This window comes from Spermophilus citellus, assembly GCF_964194105.1.
Source record: "Spermophilus citellus genome assembly, chromosome: 2".
Lineage (NCBI taxonomy): Eukaryota > Metazoa > Chordata > Mammalia > Rodentia > Sciuridae > Spermophilus > Spermophilus citellus.
The window spans coordinates 34959939-34975848 of NC_138183.1; the positions used below are offsets into that span (position 1 = coordinate 34959939).

General features: G+C 43.5%; 1 protein-coding gene across 1 annotated transcript in view; it reads right to left on the reverse strand.

Annotated features, from left to right (window-relative positions):
- Positions 1-562: 562 nt before the first annotated feature.
- The window catches only part of CCDC180 (coiled-coil domain containing 180), a gene marked incomplete at its 3' end in the record, with an annotated part of 70494 nt that continues 55146 nt past the window's right edge, over positions 563-15910 (reverse strand). Inside the window, exons 32-38 of the mRNA XM_081280033.1 lie at positions 15301-15442; positions 7173-7333; positions 6460-6597; positions 5820-5931; positions 2889-2994; positions 1672-1807; positions 563-694 (exon numbers count right to left, since the gene is read on the reverse strand). Of these exons, the coding sequence (XP_081136159.1) occupies positions 563-694; positions 1672-1807; positions 2889-2994; positions 5820-5931; positions 6460-6597; positions 7173-7333; positions 15301-15442 (927 nt within the window). The remainder of the gene's footprint in view (positions 695-1671; positions 1808-2888; positions 2995-5819; positions 5932-6459; positions 6598-7172; positions 7334-15300; positions 15443-15910) is intronic.

The following is a 15910-nucleotide window of genomic DNA, read 5'->3' on the forward strand; positions in this document are numbered from 1 at the left end:
CTGCGCAGTGGTTTCATTAATGAGGTTCTAGGCATAAAGTTAGTTAGAAGTGATCGAAATAAAACACACAAACCAGTTACCTTATTTATATTGCTAGGTCTGAGACGGCTCACCTCTCTGGTTCCCACCTCTAGCCGCCCAGCAGGGCAGCGAGGATTACTCTGGGCTAGCAGGAGAGAGAGAGCGAGAACACGCCGGGGAGTAGCCTTTTATTTGGGGAACAAGAGATTCAGGGGAGAATTCCATCCAATGAAGGTTGAGGGGGGGCTGCACTCCAAGGTCAGGGTCAGTGATTGGGTCCCCGGGGTCAGTGGTCAGGCACACCCCACACGGATGGGCTCTCTCATCAGGAAAGGGTCGGGAAAGCTTCGACAGAGCCAAAGCGCCTCAGGCCCTTAACGGGAGTCACCCAATCACGTGTCAGAATGGCTCCCCACAAAGAAGTGCCAGGCATGCTTTTGGATGTCATTTCCTTCACAGTCTTAGTGTCTATTTTAAGTGACTGACTCCTGTAGCCACCGCCCAGCACAGAATAAAGCTTTATTTGGGGTGGGGAAGGGTGTCAGGTGTAGAGGCTGTGGATGGTTTGCAGGGAGCACTTCCAGCTCTCCTTCCAGCGCTGGGCCTCCTCCACCTGGACGTTGTGGTCATTCTGGATCTTTTTCAGCTCCGCCTCAAACAATGCTAAATATTTCTGGGGAAAAAGCAGCAGGAGTGGCCACATGAGAGAGGATTCTGCACTCCCAGCCCTGGGACAACACTGTCACCTGTGACAAGCAGCTCCTAAAGAGCTCTCATCAGATACGTCCAATTGTCTTCCTAGTTTTACAGATGAGAAGACTGAGGCTGGACTTGGCTGGTGTCACTCAGCTAGGAAGGGGCGGAACATGGACTAGGACACCTGTCTTTCTGGCTCTGGGCCCTGCACCCTACTAAACTCTGACCTGCAAGGGAGCCTCCCTGGAGCACAGGGGTCCTGGCTTCCTCAAGAGGCTGAGCCCTCTGGGTCTCCAGCCCTCGCTGAACTCAGCAGGCACAGCCATTGCTCTGTCTGGGGCTTGCATGGCAGCCGGGCTCTGGGAACAGCTTCTCATCAGGCCAGCTCCACAGGGGTCTAACAGGCATTGGGTTCAAATCCTGACTCTGCCACTCGGTGGCACAGAAGGGCAAATGCTTTTAGGCATCAATGTCCTTGTTAGTGAGATGGGGACACTAACCCTCATGGGTTCCCAGGAGGATTCAGTGAGATGCCTCATGCCAAGAACAGAAGGTAACCGTGGCTGTGAGTGCTGCTGCTACCATGCCCCACTTCAGTCCCACGGTCTCGTCACCTCTGTGCCTGTCTGCCATGTTCCCTAGCTGATTCTACTGTCCCTCTGCAGTCTTTCTCACACCCAGTGTGGGTGACATGTCCTGTGGTGGGGTCCCACAGCACCAGGGCTTATACCTCAGACCACTGCTAGGACTGAGACTGGATATGACCCTCATGTCATGTGCCAAAGGATATTGATGGGTATTGGGATCTGTGGCTCTGGCCTCGCTGATGTGTGTTGTTGACTCCACAGACCAAATGTTGGGGTGTCCTGAGGGTGGGAAGTTCCCTCCGTTCCAAGGCAGCCAAACTAAGCTGCCCCATGCTCCCTGGGACACAGCTACCCCATCCCTTCTCACCAGGTACACAGCATCTCGGGCTTCCACGGCTGCCAGATGGCCCAGGGTGGTCTTAGAGGTGGTTATAGAGGATGTTTTCCGATCAAGAATCTTGGTTTGGATGGTAACTTCGGTGGGTTTGATTCCTGGCCACTTCCTACAAACAAAAGTACTTGGCTTCACCATTCCCAGCCTAGCCACCACCCCTGTTGCAAGAGTTCAACACCTATCATGGTTTTAAATATCTGAATTAAAAGAAAAAGAAAAGTCTGACTGAGGATTTCACATTGTGCTTCTTTAAGTTCTCTGTTTCAGTTCTGTGTGGTCTTGGGTCCTGTGTGGGGAAGGAACGCTACATCTCCAGTGACTCCCCTTTCCTGGGCCTCAGATTCCTCCTCAGTATGCCAGCCAGGTGGCCGTCTGCGGTTCCTGGCCCACTTATTATGCTGTAAAGGCCACTGCTGAGAACACAGCTCTTTGCTTTCACAGAGACATGTTCTCGGGGCAAAGGGGACGGGCACTTTAACAGCTCATGTCACACACAACAGTCAGCTGGAGTGGTTCATGGTGCCAGCAGCGACCTGGGAATATCCCTGCCCCTGGGGCAGGCCTCCCTCTGTGTAATACTTTAGTGGCTGTTGAACTCTCAGTATGTGTCATGGGCACTCACGGACAACCTCATCATATTATCGTTGGTGTGTCCAACTGGGGCCCAGGTCCGTAAGGTAGACTGGAGTGGGCTGAGAGAGAGAGAGAGAGAGAGAGAGAGAGAGAGGCAGACTCAAGGCCCCATGTCTGGAAACATGTGTCTTATATGCTGAGCTGTGAGGCAGTCTCTTCCCTATATGAACCTGATTGAAGACCTCACCCCATTTGCTCCCATTGGTTATTTTAGAATACCAAGCCTGTGGTGGGAGTCATCATGGTAATGGGACACTCTAAACAGGGACATGATGACTCATCTCCCTGTCTTGTCCTCCAGGAGTATTTTTCTTGTACCCTGCCTCCGCCATTTTGGTGTCTTTGAACTCCTACCAAACAGTCTAATTTTCTCTTCATGAAGCCACATGAGGTATACTGCCATGCTCATTTCACAGAGGAATGAGGTTCAGAACACAATGCCTTTCCAAGGTTAGCAGGTCTGTCCAAGTTCCCAGCTGGTGCCCCTAATCACTCCGCTGCCCAGCTCCCAGCAGATTCAGCCATTTATGGTGCCACCTGCTGCCCTGGGCTCTCACCTGCTCCCACGTTCAATCAGGGGCTTCTCACTCTCTTCCTCCAAGGACATCCTGGCCAGTTTCCTCCGGATGAGGATTGATGTTTTCTGCTTGCAGGGCTCGGTCCCTGGCAGGAAAGAGATGGGTTACTAACCATTGGCTCTCCAACAGCATGAGACCAAGGGGTCTCCTCCCTCGATATTTAGAGATAGTAGGGCTCACTCTCTACTTCCCCACTTGGAGTGACAGGCAGAGCTGCCTAAACAGAGAAACTAAATGCACCCGATATGCAGCTGAGTAGAGTGGCAGTGGCAGGGGTCATTGCAAGAGGAGTCTGGGGAGCTGTTTGGACAGTTTCAGCTCCAAATCCCTAAGTTGGATGCTCTGACTGTCCTGCAGCTTCCAAGAGTTCCAAAATATGCTTTGCAATGCCTTCTTTGACTTATGCTAGCTCATATGAGCTCTGAACTAAGCACTTACCCCCAGAAAGACCACATTCAAGGTTGTCCATTAAATGTTTGGCTCACTTTGGATGTGCATTCTTTTTTTTTTTTTTTTTTTTTTTTTTTTTTTTTTGGTGGTGTTGGGGATTGAACCCAGGGCCTCATACATGCAAGGCAAGCATTTTACCACTGAGCTAAATCTCCAGCCCCTGGATGTGCATTCTTGACAGGGAGAGAAGGCTGTGTGTGTGGAGGTGGGGGTGGGGACGTGGGCAGTGGAGAGAGAGTGTGCTGGCAGGTGGGCACCTCTTTAACCTGCACCTTCATCTACCATGGTAACTGGTCTATGCCTGGCCACCCAAGTCAAAACGCTTAGATAAGAGCAGGCAAGCACCTCCTGGGGGCCTGGTGTAGGGTTTTTGTCCAGCTCTGTGGTACTGTGCAAGGTGCCACTAGGGGGTCTGCTGCCAGCTCATCTGCCTGTTCTCCATGGGGCTTCAACCTCAGTGTCTCTGTGGGTCCTTGCCTTCCCCAGTGAGGCTCACCTTTGATATTGAAAAGTGGCCTGCACCTCAAAAATGCTGTATATATTTTGGCCCAGAAAATGTAAGCCAAGAGTCTGTCACTCCATCAGAGTCCTGCTACTATACAGGAGTTTTCTTTAGAATAATTGCAGCAATGAAAAATTGTATGTTCAACAGCAGCGGATGAATTAGTCCATGATGATGCTTAGTAAATCACAGTGTGCAGCAACCCAACATGCTGAAGCAGAAAAGCAGGGATTGCCTGGCCAAGGTCCACCTGAAGGGACTCAGTCAGGACATCTCATAGGCCCTCTACCCGTCCCCACCCCCATGGAGGAGGGGCCTGGAAGGGTGGACAGCAAGGGCAAAGGGCCCTGATTTCTTCACTTGCTTCTTAATTTTTATGGAATTTCTAACTTTACTGTAGAGAACACTTATTGTCTCTGTAATAATTTTTAAAAATAGAAAGTTGGGTGAGGTGGTGCAAAGCCTATAATTCCAGTGGCTTTCAAGGCTGAGGCAAGAGGATTGCAAGTTCAAAGCCAGCCCCAGCAACTTAGTGAGGCCCTGAGCAACTCAGTGAGACCCTGTCTCTAAATAAAATTCAGAATAGGGCTGGGGATGGGGCTCAGTGGTCGAGGGCCCCTGGTACCAAAACAAACAAACAAACAAATAAATAAAAAGAAAAAGAATGGATTTAAAGTATAGACTATCAATAAATGGATAACATTTGAGTACATGATTGTAATCTTATCATTATAAAAGTAATATGTACATTAAAAAAAGTTTAAACATTGTCACCTAGCGTGGGGACTAAAAGAGACGTTAGGAGCTTCCCACTGCCCCACCCTGCAGAGCCTCAGCAGCAGTTCTGTGCCCAGCTCCCAGGCTCTGTCTCTCACTCTCTGTGTCTCTCTTACACAGATTTATTTAAATACCTGAGAGTATGCATGTTGATATCATGTATGTTTTTCAAACATGGACTCATACGCATATCCTGGTCCCTCATTTTCTCCCAGAAAGGTCCTCCTGTGGGCCCTGTGGCATTAGCACGTGCAGACCTACTACCCCACCACCGTCACAGCCTCACAGAGAGCATCACCCACCTCCAATCCCCTATGTATGGACACAGTGCTGTTTCCAATTGTTTTGCCGTCTGAAGAGTGCTGTGATGAATGTTCTTGAATGTGTGTCTTAGGACAAGTGTGAAATATTTTTGTCAGGAAAATTCCTAGAATTGGAACGCTAGGTCAAAGGCATGCACATGCAAGATTTGGCAGGAAGTGACAAGAGTTCTTTAAGAGATCAGTTATCAACGAATGCTCCTACTAAGGGCCCTGTGGTGCCTCTGCTTCCGACCATCCTCCCTGGGCTGGCTAAGCCTTTGGCAGCCTGTTGGTAAGAAACCTATCTCAGTAATGTCCATGTTTGCATTCTTCATCATCAGCGAGGTGGCACGCCTTTTACCGTCACTGGTCATAGGAAATGCTTCTCTTTGGAAATGCATGTGTTTGTTTCTTGGCTTCTTTAAAAAAATGTGACCTGTGAGAGTTCTTTGTACCACATGGGTAGTTACCCATTCCCTGACTCATAGGTTGTGAGGACTAGTTTTCCAGTTTGAGGTTTATCTTTCCCTATTTGACACTTTTCTGTTTTTGTTTTGGCATGAGAGAAGGGCCAGCTGCTTTCTTCATGGCTTCTGGTTCTCATACTGTGCTTAGAAAAGGTGTCCCTAACCCCCAAAGTATGAAAATACTCCCTGTTAGGGTTTCATTTTTAACATATATTCTTTGATCCATCTGGCATTTGGCCTTTTTAGTCAAAAGTTTATTTTTAATGAAGACAAATGAACACACAAAATCAAACCATTCCCTTGATGGAGAAAATTTTCACCTTGGTGGAGCTGGGAAGGCAGCTTTCCCAGTGCCCATCAGCCTAGCCCTCCCCCTTCCCAGTGCTGGAGATGCAAGGTTGGTGCCCCTTACTTGCAACCTGGATGTCATCGATGGTGATCAGTTCATCCAGCTGCAGCAGGAACTTCTCAGTGAAGGAGGCCAAGCTCATTATGAAAAAGTGGCCACAACTCCTGGTGACTTCCTGGAGGAAACATGGTGAGCGCAGAGCTGCAGGGAGAAGAACTTCCCTCCAAGGCAGCTGAGGAAGGGCTGGCTGGCTCGGCAGGAGGACCTAGGGAGCCTTGGGGATCCTGCTGCTGAGCCAAGCCTAAAGCCACTGTGCCCACTGTGTCTGAGTTAACTGGTGTCTGAGCAAGAAGGCTTCCCTCAAGAGGTGCTTGTGCTTGAGGATAAGAAATGATTCAGAAATGACTGAGACACATGTAGACAATTCACTGAAGAAGAAATAAAACTAGACATAGATTGTGAATCATAAAAAAAAATTACTGTTACTAATTTTATAAATAATTCAGAAACCAAAGAAATGCAAAGTGAAACACCCAGGAATGACATTTCACCTACAAAACCCACCCACTTTCATGCCTGCTCTGGCCCACATGCCAACCAAGGGCCATGCTCTGCACCGGCTGTTGCTGACCATTAGCACCATCTTTCTGGAGGTTGGTGTGGCCCTCAGCACCTGGACTGGAGAGTGAAGGGCACCACTGACCTCAAGATTATCCTTGTGCTTCTTGATTACATGGTCCAGCTCTTCCTGTCTTTTTTCTTCTAGTATGTGTAGAGACTCCATTATTTGGTAATGTGCAGGGTGTCCAATATTTGGATTGAGCTTCTGGGCATTCCTATCCTTTGATCAAACAATTCAGAATTCATCAGGGCTTTTGACCCAGACTTGAAGTTAGGACCAAGAAGTCACTGGCCTATGTCTTCTGTTAATTAAGGCCATAGGAAGACAAATGTGTACCATGATCTGGGTGTATGAGGGGCCATGGGTGGGCAGAGGAACCAGTGTCAGAGAGGTCAAGATGGGAGCATGAATGAAGCCATGAAGAGAGGGTGAGTTGAGCATCCCCCCAGCAGAGTCAAGGCTTTAGTCCAATACAGTCAGCACCAATCCTGTCCCCATGGCTCCAAGGACAGTGTGGAGAGTCATTGTTGATCTTAAAGACCATGGTTCCACCAAGCCCAGCAGACCACCCCCCCTTTACTCCAACAAAGAATTTACTGAACACCTTCCATGAAGAAGTTGTTGACTCAATTCTTATTTTTTTCAATGCCTCCTGCCCCTCGGCCCCCATCCAATAATCCCAAACCTAGCTCACCTCCTTTCCTTGGGCTTGACCCTGCCCGTGACCTGCCTCCATTTTGAACTCCCAGCATTCCTGATTCTGGAACAGGACTGGTTGGTCCTAGGATCCTTACCTTCCTTTTGTCTAACTGCTCTTTCTGCTCCTCAAATTGTTTCTGGATCTTTTCCACAGAGGTGCAAAACTTTTTCCAGTGCTGCTCCTTGAAGTCCTCTGTCACCAGCCAACACACATGGGGCAGCAGCTCCTCAAATCTCCTCATCTGGACTCGTAATTCTGCAGGAATTGGGAATAGAGGGTCAGGGCAGGGGACACCGTAGAACCAACTGGCTGAGGTGATCTTTTTCAACAAAGGCCCAAAGCAGTTTCCCAAAGGGAAAACCTTGGTCTCCAATGTGGTCCTGCAGTCAAGGTAATACAGAAAATACTAGTAAGACAAGTTCAAAGGACTCTCCTCTATATTCCTTGGACTTCTCAACCCATTTAAAATGCATTGTCTTTCATCCATCTGACAAGTTCTTATCTATCATGTCTTCAAATGTCTCCTTGACCCTGGGCTCCTCCCTCTCTTTCTATACCTCAAAACAGCCTATGTCAGACCTCCTCTGTCATTCACATCTCTTCACCTCTTCCCTTTTTCTCATCTCTTTGTCTTTCTGTGTAGCATTCTGGGTATTTTCTTTGGTTCTACCTTCCAGTCACCAATTTTACTTTCAGCTCTATGTAACCTGGTGGCAAAATCATTTACAAGTATAAAATTTCAACTTGAAATTTTTCCTTTTTAAAAGTTCTATTTGATTCACTTTTATATTTACTCAGTTAATAGTCTCTTGCTCTTTGCTCATGTTTACAATTCCCTCTTTTACTTAACTCTAATAACTACATTATTTTATATCCTGTGTTTGATATGTACAGTAACTTAAGTCTCTGCTGGCCTCCTGTGTTTCCTGCTCAAGGACCCTGTGTTTGTGTGGGTTTTGTTATTGTTGTTTGTTCATCATGGTGAGCTCTTATTCTGGGAATTTTAGTTGTGGGAATCCTGAGGCCTGAGTTGAAGGTGGGTTTTCTAGAGAGGATTTGAGGGGTCTGAACCAAGCAAATTCTAGATATAACCAACTCAAGATCATTCTAAGCTCATTTTTTTTTTTTTTTTTGGTACCAGGGATTGAACTCAGGGGCACTCGACCACTGAGCAACATTCCCAGCCCTATTTTTGTATTTTATTTAGAGACAGGGTCTCACTGATTTGCTCAGGGCCTCACTAAGTTGCTAAGGCTGGCTTTGAACATGCGATCCTCCTATCTCAGCCTCTGGAGCCTCTGGGATTATAGATGTGTGCCACTGCACCCAGATTAAGCTCAATTTGATTCTAAGATAAAGTTAAGATCATTTGAATGATCCACAAAGACAATATTGAATTCGTGTTTAAATAAGCACGAATACAGGTTTAGAAGCCATATAAGGACTGGCACAGTTCTGGATTTCCACAGGTGGTTTTTGGGTTTTGGTTTTCCTTTTTCTTCACCAGTACCAAGGAGTTTTTTAAATTTTTTTTTTGTAATTGTAGATGGACAGAATGCCTTTATTTTATTTGATTATTATTATGTGGTGCTGAGGATCAAACCCACTGCCTCACACATGCTAGGAAGCACTCTGCTGCTGAGTTACAGACCCAACCCCAGTACCAAAGATTTTGATAATGCAATCTCTTTCTAGTTGCTAGAAGAAGGGATTGGTTTGTCTCATTCACTGTATTCTGCAGGTGGAGCCCTGTGCAGTTTCAGTTTTACATGGTACTTTCCTCCTTGGGTAGTCTGTGGATTTGTTTCCTGTTCCTAATGCCCTAGAGGTCATGAAAATGCTCAAGTTTTCCTGGGAGTCATCAAATGCTTTAAGGCAGTGAACAGAATTACTGCTCAATTTATCAAGCAGAGTTCTTATTTCCATTCAATTTTTGGCTTTTGTGTTTCTTACTTTACAACTAGCTCATTTGTATGTGTCTTACTTTACAGTTGTGCATTTGTCCCCCAAATATTTTATCTAGCATTTGACACATTTTCAGTGAGAGAACGTGTAGGATGGGATCTTGACGAGTTCACTTGGGGAAAGTCTGAGTGGTCAAACAAAATACTGTCTTAGTTTTCAATTCCAGTGATTCTACAAGCACAGTGATGAGGGCTCCCATAGATCACTCCCTATACATGGTAAATCCATGCAAGGGATTAATCCTCAAAAACTTCTTTCACAGTGGGTGCTGTTACTATCTCCAGCTTTCAGATAAGGGAACTGAAGCTAAGAGAAGTGAGATCACTTGGCTAAAGTAGCACAGCTAGGAGATGGCAGTGCTGGGTCTCAGTTATCCTCTCTTCCTACCCACACTGCCTCTGGAATGACACAGCAAAGCAAAACAAATGTGGTAGATCTGTACAGTGAAATATCATTAAAAGTGACAAAGGGAAGTATTGATACAATTTACAACATGCGTGAACCTTGGAAATACCACAAAAACTGAAAGAAGCCAGTCACAAAGAAGCTCATGTGGGCCCATTTACATGAAAGTACAGGAAGAGGAACTCCATAGAGACAGAAAATGAACCAGGCGTGGTAGCACATACCTGTAATCCCAGTGATTTAGGAGATTGAGGGTGGAAGATTGCAAGTTCAAGGCCAGCCTCAGCAATTTAATGAAGACCTAAACAACTTAGTAAGACCCTATCTCCAAATAAAAAATAAAAATGGCTGGGGATATAGCTCAGTGGTAAAGCACCTTTGGGTTCAATACCCAGCACACCAAATAGGTAAATAAAGAAAGCAAAGGGAAAAAAAGAAAGTGAATTGTTGATGGCTTAGGGACTCAAGAGGGGATGGGCTGATGAGGGTTCTGAGATAGTGGTGGTGACAATTGCCAACTCTGTAAGTAAACCAAACACCATTGAATCATACACTTCATGAATGAATTGTACTGGTAAGGAAATATACCCTAAAGCTGTCAAAAATGAGGGCAGAAGGGAGGAGAATCAAGATGGCAGATTAGAGGAAGGCTGAATTCCTAGTTGTTTCATGGCTTAGGATTCAAGCAGCAGGAGTCCTCCTTTTCAGCAAGGTGGGTAAAAAAGGGATTTCTCTAAAATTCAATATTGGGCAGTCAGGATATCTTAGAGACTCAGATATTTGTGTATTAAAGAAGAAAGGCAGGGCTGGGGATGTGGCTCAGGAGGTAGTTCGCTCGCCTGGCATGCGTGTGGCCCGGGTTCGATCCTCAGCACCACATACAAACAAAGATGTTGTGTTCACCGAAAACCAAAAAAAAAATATATATATATATATATTAAAAAAAAATATATATAAATATATATATATATATTAAAATTCTCTCTCTTTAAAAAAAAAAGAAGAAAGGCAACATTGGAGCCCCACTGGTTGAGACAGGCAGCAGTAGCAGCACTGGTTCACTGTGAGAAATAGAAAGTCTGGTGGTTCATTTTAAAAATATGGTATTTAGCTTTAAATGTAAAATTGGGATGTAAGAAAAGCAGCAGTAGGGGAGAACAGAATGGAAAGTTACAAGCAGTTAATGCCAGAGTGTGAAAAATTCACAGTCCCTTGACAAACAGGAAGTGAGAGGGAAGGGGCCAGCCTGTTCAACAGAGATAAACTGCAGCATGTGCCACTCACTCCCCCAAAGGGCCTTCCCTTCACAGGAGAACACAGGGAGATGGGGACAACTAAAGGTATGTTTCTTTAAATAACCCAATAAGAGACATAAGACTTAGGTGACTTTATAGGAGACAACAAAACCTAGGAAAGACTCCCTTAGTACCCAGCCAATGAGGGATGAGGGACAGGCGGAGGAAGGGACACTGTACTAGGGTATAAAATGTGATTGTAACTGCTCTGAGTGTGCCTACTCACCCAGACACTAATCTTGCAAGATTGTCAGTAAAAAGCCTCACTACTGCAATATCTCACGTCTCTTAGTCCATTCTTTGGGTTTGGTCAGGTGAACTTATTTCTTACATTCACCATAGAGGGAGGGAGAACATGGAGAGAAATACAACAGAAATATTTTGGTATGGAAAAACTTGAGACCAAAAAGCAACCTGAACTTAGCTGATCAAGAAGCTGCACTGTGAACTGGTATTTCAAAAGTGCCCTGTGTTTCTCAACTGGCCATGGAGAGCTGAGGAGGAGCCATCTTGAGGTGGCCATACTGTAGGTCATAGCAAATACTGCTACACTGTCCCAGCAAGTGCCTACCATGTGGCAAGTACCTACCATGTACCTAGCAGAACATGAGGAAAACAGGCACAGAGAAGACTGTACCCAGGAGGATTCAAGATGGAAAAACAAATGAGACCCCAAACATCAGTGAAACTAATTACATAAAAAGAAAAACTACTCAAATTGAAGCCTCAGATGGACCCCAGTATAATAATACTGGGTAATTTCAACACACCTCTCTCACCATTAGATATATCATCCAGACATAAACTCAGTAAGACTCTTTGGAGCTGAAAAATATTATAAATTAAGTGGGTTTAACAGACATCTATAGAATATTTCATCCAACAACAGCTGACTACACTTTCTTAGTAGCTCATGGAAACTTCTACAAAATAAACCATATTTTAGGCTACAAAACAACTCTTAACAAATACAAAAAATGATATAATTCCTTGCATCTCATCAAATTGCAATGGAATAAAATTAGAAATCAACAACAAAATCCTATAGAAACTTTATAAATACATGAGAATTGAACAGTACACATTTGACTAAAGAATGTTCAGTAGAAAAAAATCAAGGGAGAAACTAAAAGTTCTTATATTCAAATGAGAATATATGATATGATACAACATACCAAAACTTCTGGGACACTATGAAAGCAGTTCTAAGAGGAAAGTTTATAGCTATTAGTGCCCACATGAGAAAATCAGAAAGATCCCAAATAAACAACCCAATGATGCATCTTGAGATCCTTGAAAAAGAAGAAACCAATTCCAAAACCAGCATAAAGAAGGAAATAATTAAGATCAGAGCCAAACTCAATGAAATGGAGAATTAAGAAATATAAAGGATCAATGAAGAGTTGGTTCTTTGAAAACATAAACAAGATTGATAAGCTCTTAGCCAAACCAACTAAAAGAAAGAGAGAAGACCCAAATTAATAAAATTACAAATGAAAAAGGTGAAGTCACAATAGACATCACAGAAATCCAGCAGATCATGAGAGACTATTTTGAAAACTTATACTCCAAAAAATTGTATGCCTTCCAACAAAGAAAAGCCCAGGACCAGATTAATTTTCAGGTCAATTCTACCAGCGCTTTAAAGAACTAATGCGAATGCTCCTCAAATTATTCCATGAAATAGAAAGGAATGGAACACTACCAAATTCATTCTATGAAGTCAATATCACACTCATATCAAAACCAGACAAGGATACATCAGGGAAAGAAAACTATAGACCAATATCCCTAATGAGTTTACATACAAAAATATTTAATAAAATATCAGTAAATTGTGTTCAACAACATATTACGAAGATTGTACATCAAGACCAAATTGGCTTTATTCCAGAGATGCAAGGATGGTTTAACATACACAGATCAATAAATGTAATTCATCACATAAATAGAATTAAGGGCAAAAATCACTTAGTCATATTAGCTGTCAAATCAGCAAAACTAGTTAACCATCGTATCAATAGATGTAGAAAAGGCATTTGACAAAATTAAACACCCATTCATGATAAAAACACTGAAGAAACTAGGGATAAAAGAAGCCTACCTCAACATCAGAAAAGCTATATATAAAAAACCCAAAGCCAAGCTCATAGTAAATGGGGAAAATCTGAAAGCATTTCCTGTAAAATCTAGAACAAGACAAGGATGTTCATCTCACCACTCCTATTTAATATAGTGCTAGAAATTTTAGCTAGAGCCATTAGGCAAGGAAAGGAAATAAAAACGATAAAATCAAGAAAGGAAGAAGTCTGTAGATGATATGATCCTTAACTTAGAAGATCCAAAAAAATTTCACCAAAAAATTGCTAGAACTAATAAACAAATTTGGCAGAGTAGCAGGCTACAAAATCAACATAAAAAAATCAATAGCTTTCCTACCAACAAAAAAATCTGCTGAGGAAGAAATGAAGAAAACAGTTTAATTCACAATAACCTAAAAAAACCAACCAACCAAACAACTACAAAAAAAGAAAAAACTAGAAATAAATCTAACCAAGGAGGTAAAAGATCTCTGCAATGAAAACTATAGAACATTGAAGAAAGAAATTGAAGAAGACTTCAGAATATGGAAGGACTTCCCATGTTCATGGATAGGCAGAATTAATATTGTTAAAATGACCATGCTACCAAAGCAATATATAGATTCAATGTAATCACCATCAAAATACCAATGACATTCTTCACAGAACTAGAAAAAACAATCCTAAAATTCATTTGGAAGAATAAAACACCTAAAATAGTCAAAGCAAGTCTAAGCCAAAAATGCAATGCTGGGGGCATCACAATCCCTGACTTCAAATTATACTACAGCGCTGTAGTCCCAAAACTGCATGGTACTGGCATAAAATTGGACACGAAGACCAATGGTAGAATAGAAGACACAGAGACAAACTCACACACTAACAGTCATGTGATCCTTGACAAAGGTGACCTAACCACACTTTGGAGAAAAAAACAACCTTTTAAACAAATGATGCTGGGAAAACTAGTTAACCATATGTAGAGAATGAAACTAGACCCTTATCTCTCACCCTGCATGAAAATCAATTCAAAATGGACCAAAGACCTAGGAATTAGACCCAAAACTATGCAATTCCTAGAAGAAACATAGGGTCAACATTCCAGCATATAGACACAGGCAAGGACTTCCTCAGTAGGGGAAGTAGCTTCCCTAAAGCTTAGGAAATAATTCCAAGAGCTAGTAAATGGGATGGCATCTAATTAAAAAGTTTCTGCACAGCAAAGGAAACAAAAAAATAAAGAGAGAAATTACAGAATAGGAGAAAATCTTTGCTAACTACTCTTCTGTTATTTATATCTAGAATTTGTAAAAAAAATCATAAAAACTTAACATCCAAACCCAAACAACTAATTAATAAATGGGCAAATAAATCAGACACTTCTCAAAACAACAACAACAACAACATACAAATGGCCAATACACACGTGAAAAAATGTTCAACATCATTAACAATTAGAGAAATGCAAATCAAAACTACACTGAGAGTTCATCTCATGCCACTCAGAATGACAGTCATAAAGAATACAAATAATAATAATACATCTTAGAATATGGAGAAAAAAGAACACTTTTACACTGTTGATGGAATTGTAAATTAGTACAACCACTATGGAAATCAGTATGGAGGTGCCTCAAAAGACTAGGCATGAAACCACCCTATGACCTGCTACATAATTCCTTGATATTTATCCTAAAGAATCAAAGTCATCTTACTACAGTGATACACGCATACCCATGTTTATAGCAGCACATCTCAAAATAGCCAAACTAGGGAACCAGTATAGGTGTCTTTCAGCAGATGAATGAATAAAGAAAATGTGGTATAGATACATATGAAATTTTATTCAGACCTAAAGAAAAAGGAAATTATGTCATTTGCAAGAAAATGAATGGAACTAAAGACCTTATGTTAAGCAAAATGATCCAAACTTGAAAGGTCAGGGTTGTTTGTATGTTTTCTCTCATGTGTGAAAGCTAGAGAGGAAAAAAGGGGAAGAAAGGTGAGGGGTGGTGCAGGGATCTTATAGAAATCAAAGGGAAATCAGTACAGGAAAGGTACCCTGGGGTGGGAGAAGGGAGGGAGGGAGGAAATGTTGGGGGGCCATATCGGTCAAATTATATTGTTAATTGTAACAACAAATCACATCAATATGTACAATTATAATGCACCAATAAAAAGTGTAGAAAGAGAAAAAAAATAAAATGTGGAAGGAACAAAGTATTTTTTAGTGGTTAAAAAAATTACCATGCTTCTATAGAAAAACGATTCTTTTTTTTTTTTTTCAGCATTGTTTTACCCCAGTTAAATCTGATCATTGTTTCCACCTAATTCTAAGAGGCTGGCTTCCACAGGAGGCTCCTCTTCTGCCTGGTGACCTCCAAGTGAGAGGGGCCAAGGCCAAGGACCAGCCCCCAACCCCAGTATGTTGGTGTCATACCCACGTCCAGCCTGCCCACCCTTCGCCCACACGCACCCATGAGGCAGGAGTTGTGGTACTCATTCGTCTGGCTCTGGTACTCCAGGATCTTCCTGCCAATGCTGTCGGCACACTGGTCGAAGGTTTCATACATGCAGTCAGGCCTGGTGACTGGGTGCCTCTCTTTGCGGTAATATTCCTGCCAGGGAAAGGTGACCATGCGTGGGTGAGGACCCTCCCTGTGGGACTCTGGTCCTGGCTCTTCCATCAGTCAGCCCACCCTCATCTCCATATCTCCTAGTTGTGCTTTCCCTCTGCCCCCATCACTTCCTCTGTATCCCAAAGTGTGACTTGAGGCCATAACTGTCCCTCATTACTTCCTGAGTAAATGGCAAAATCCTGTTTGTCATTCAAGACCCAAATCAATGGAGTCTCAAGTTGTGACTGAGTTGGGAACTTACTAGAAGCACCCAGCTGGGTCCTGACTGTGGGCCACAGAGAGGAATGAGCCAGAGGCCCTGCCCTTCACCACTCCCTGCCCCGTGGGGGACAGCCAAGATAAAACACAAGCACACTGTGTGGGTTTATGGGAACAGGGGCCAGCTCCTAGTGCTTCCCTGGCTCCCTGTGCCCGGCCATGTCCACTGGACTCCTGCTAGGTGCTAGG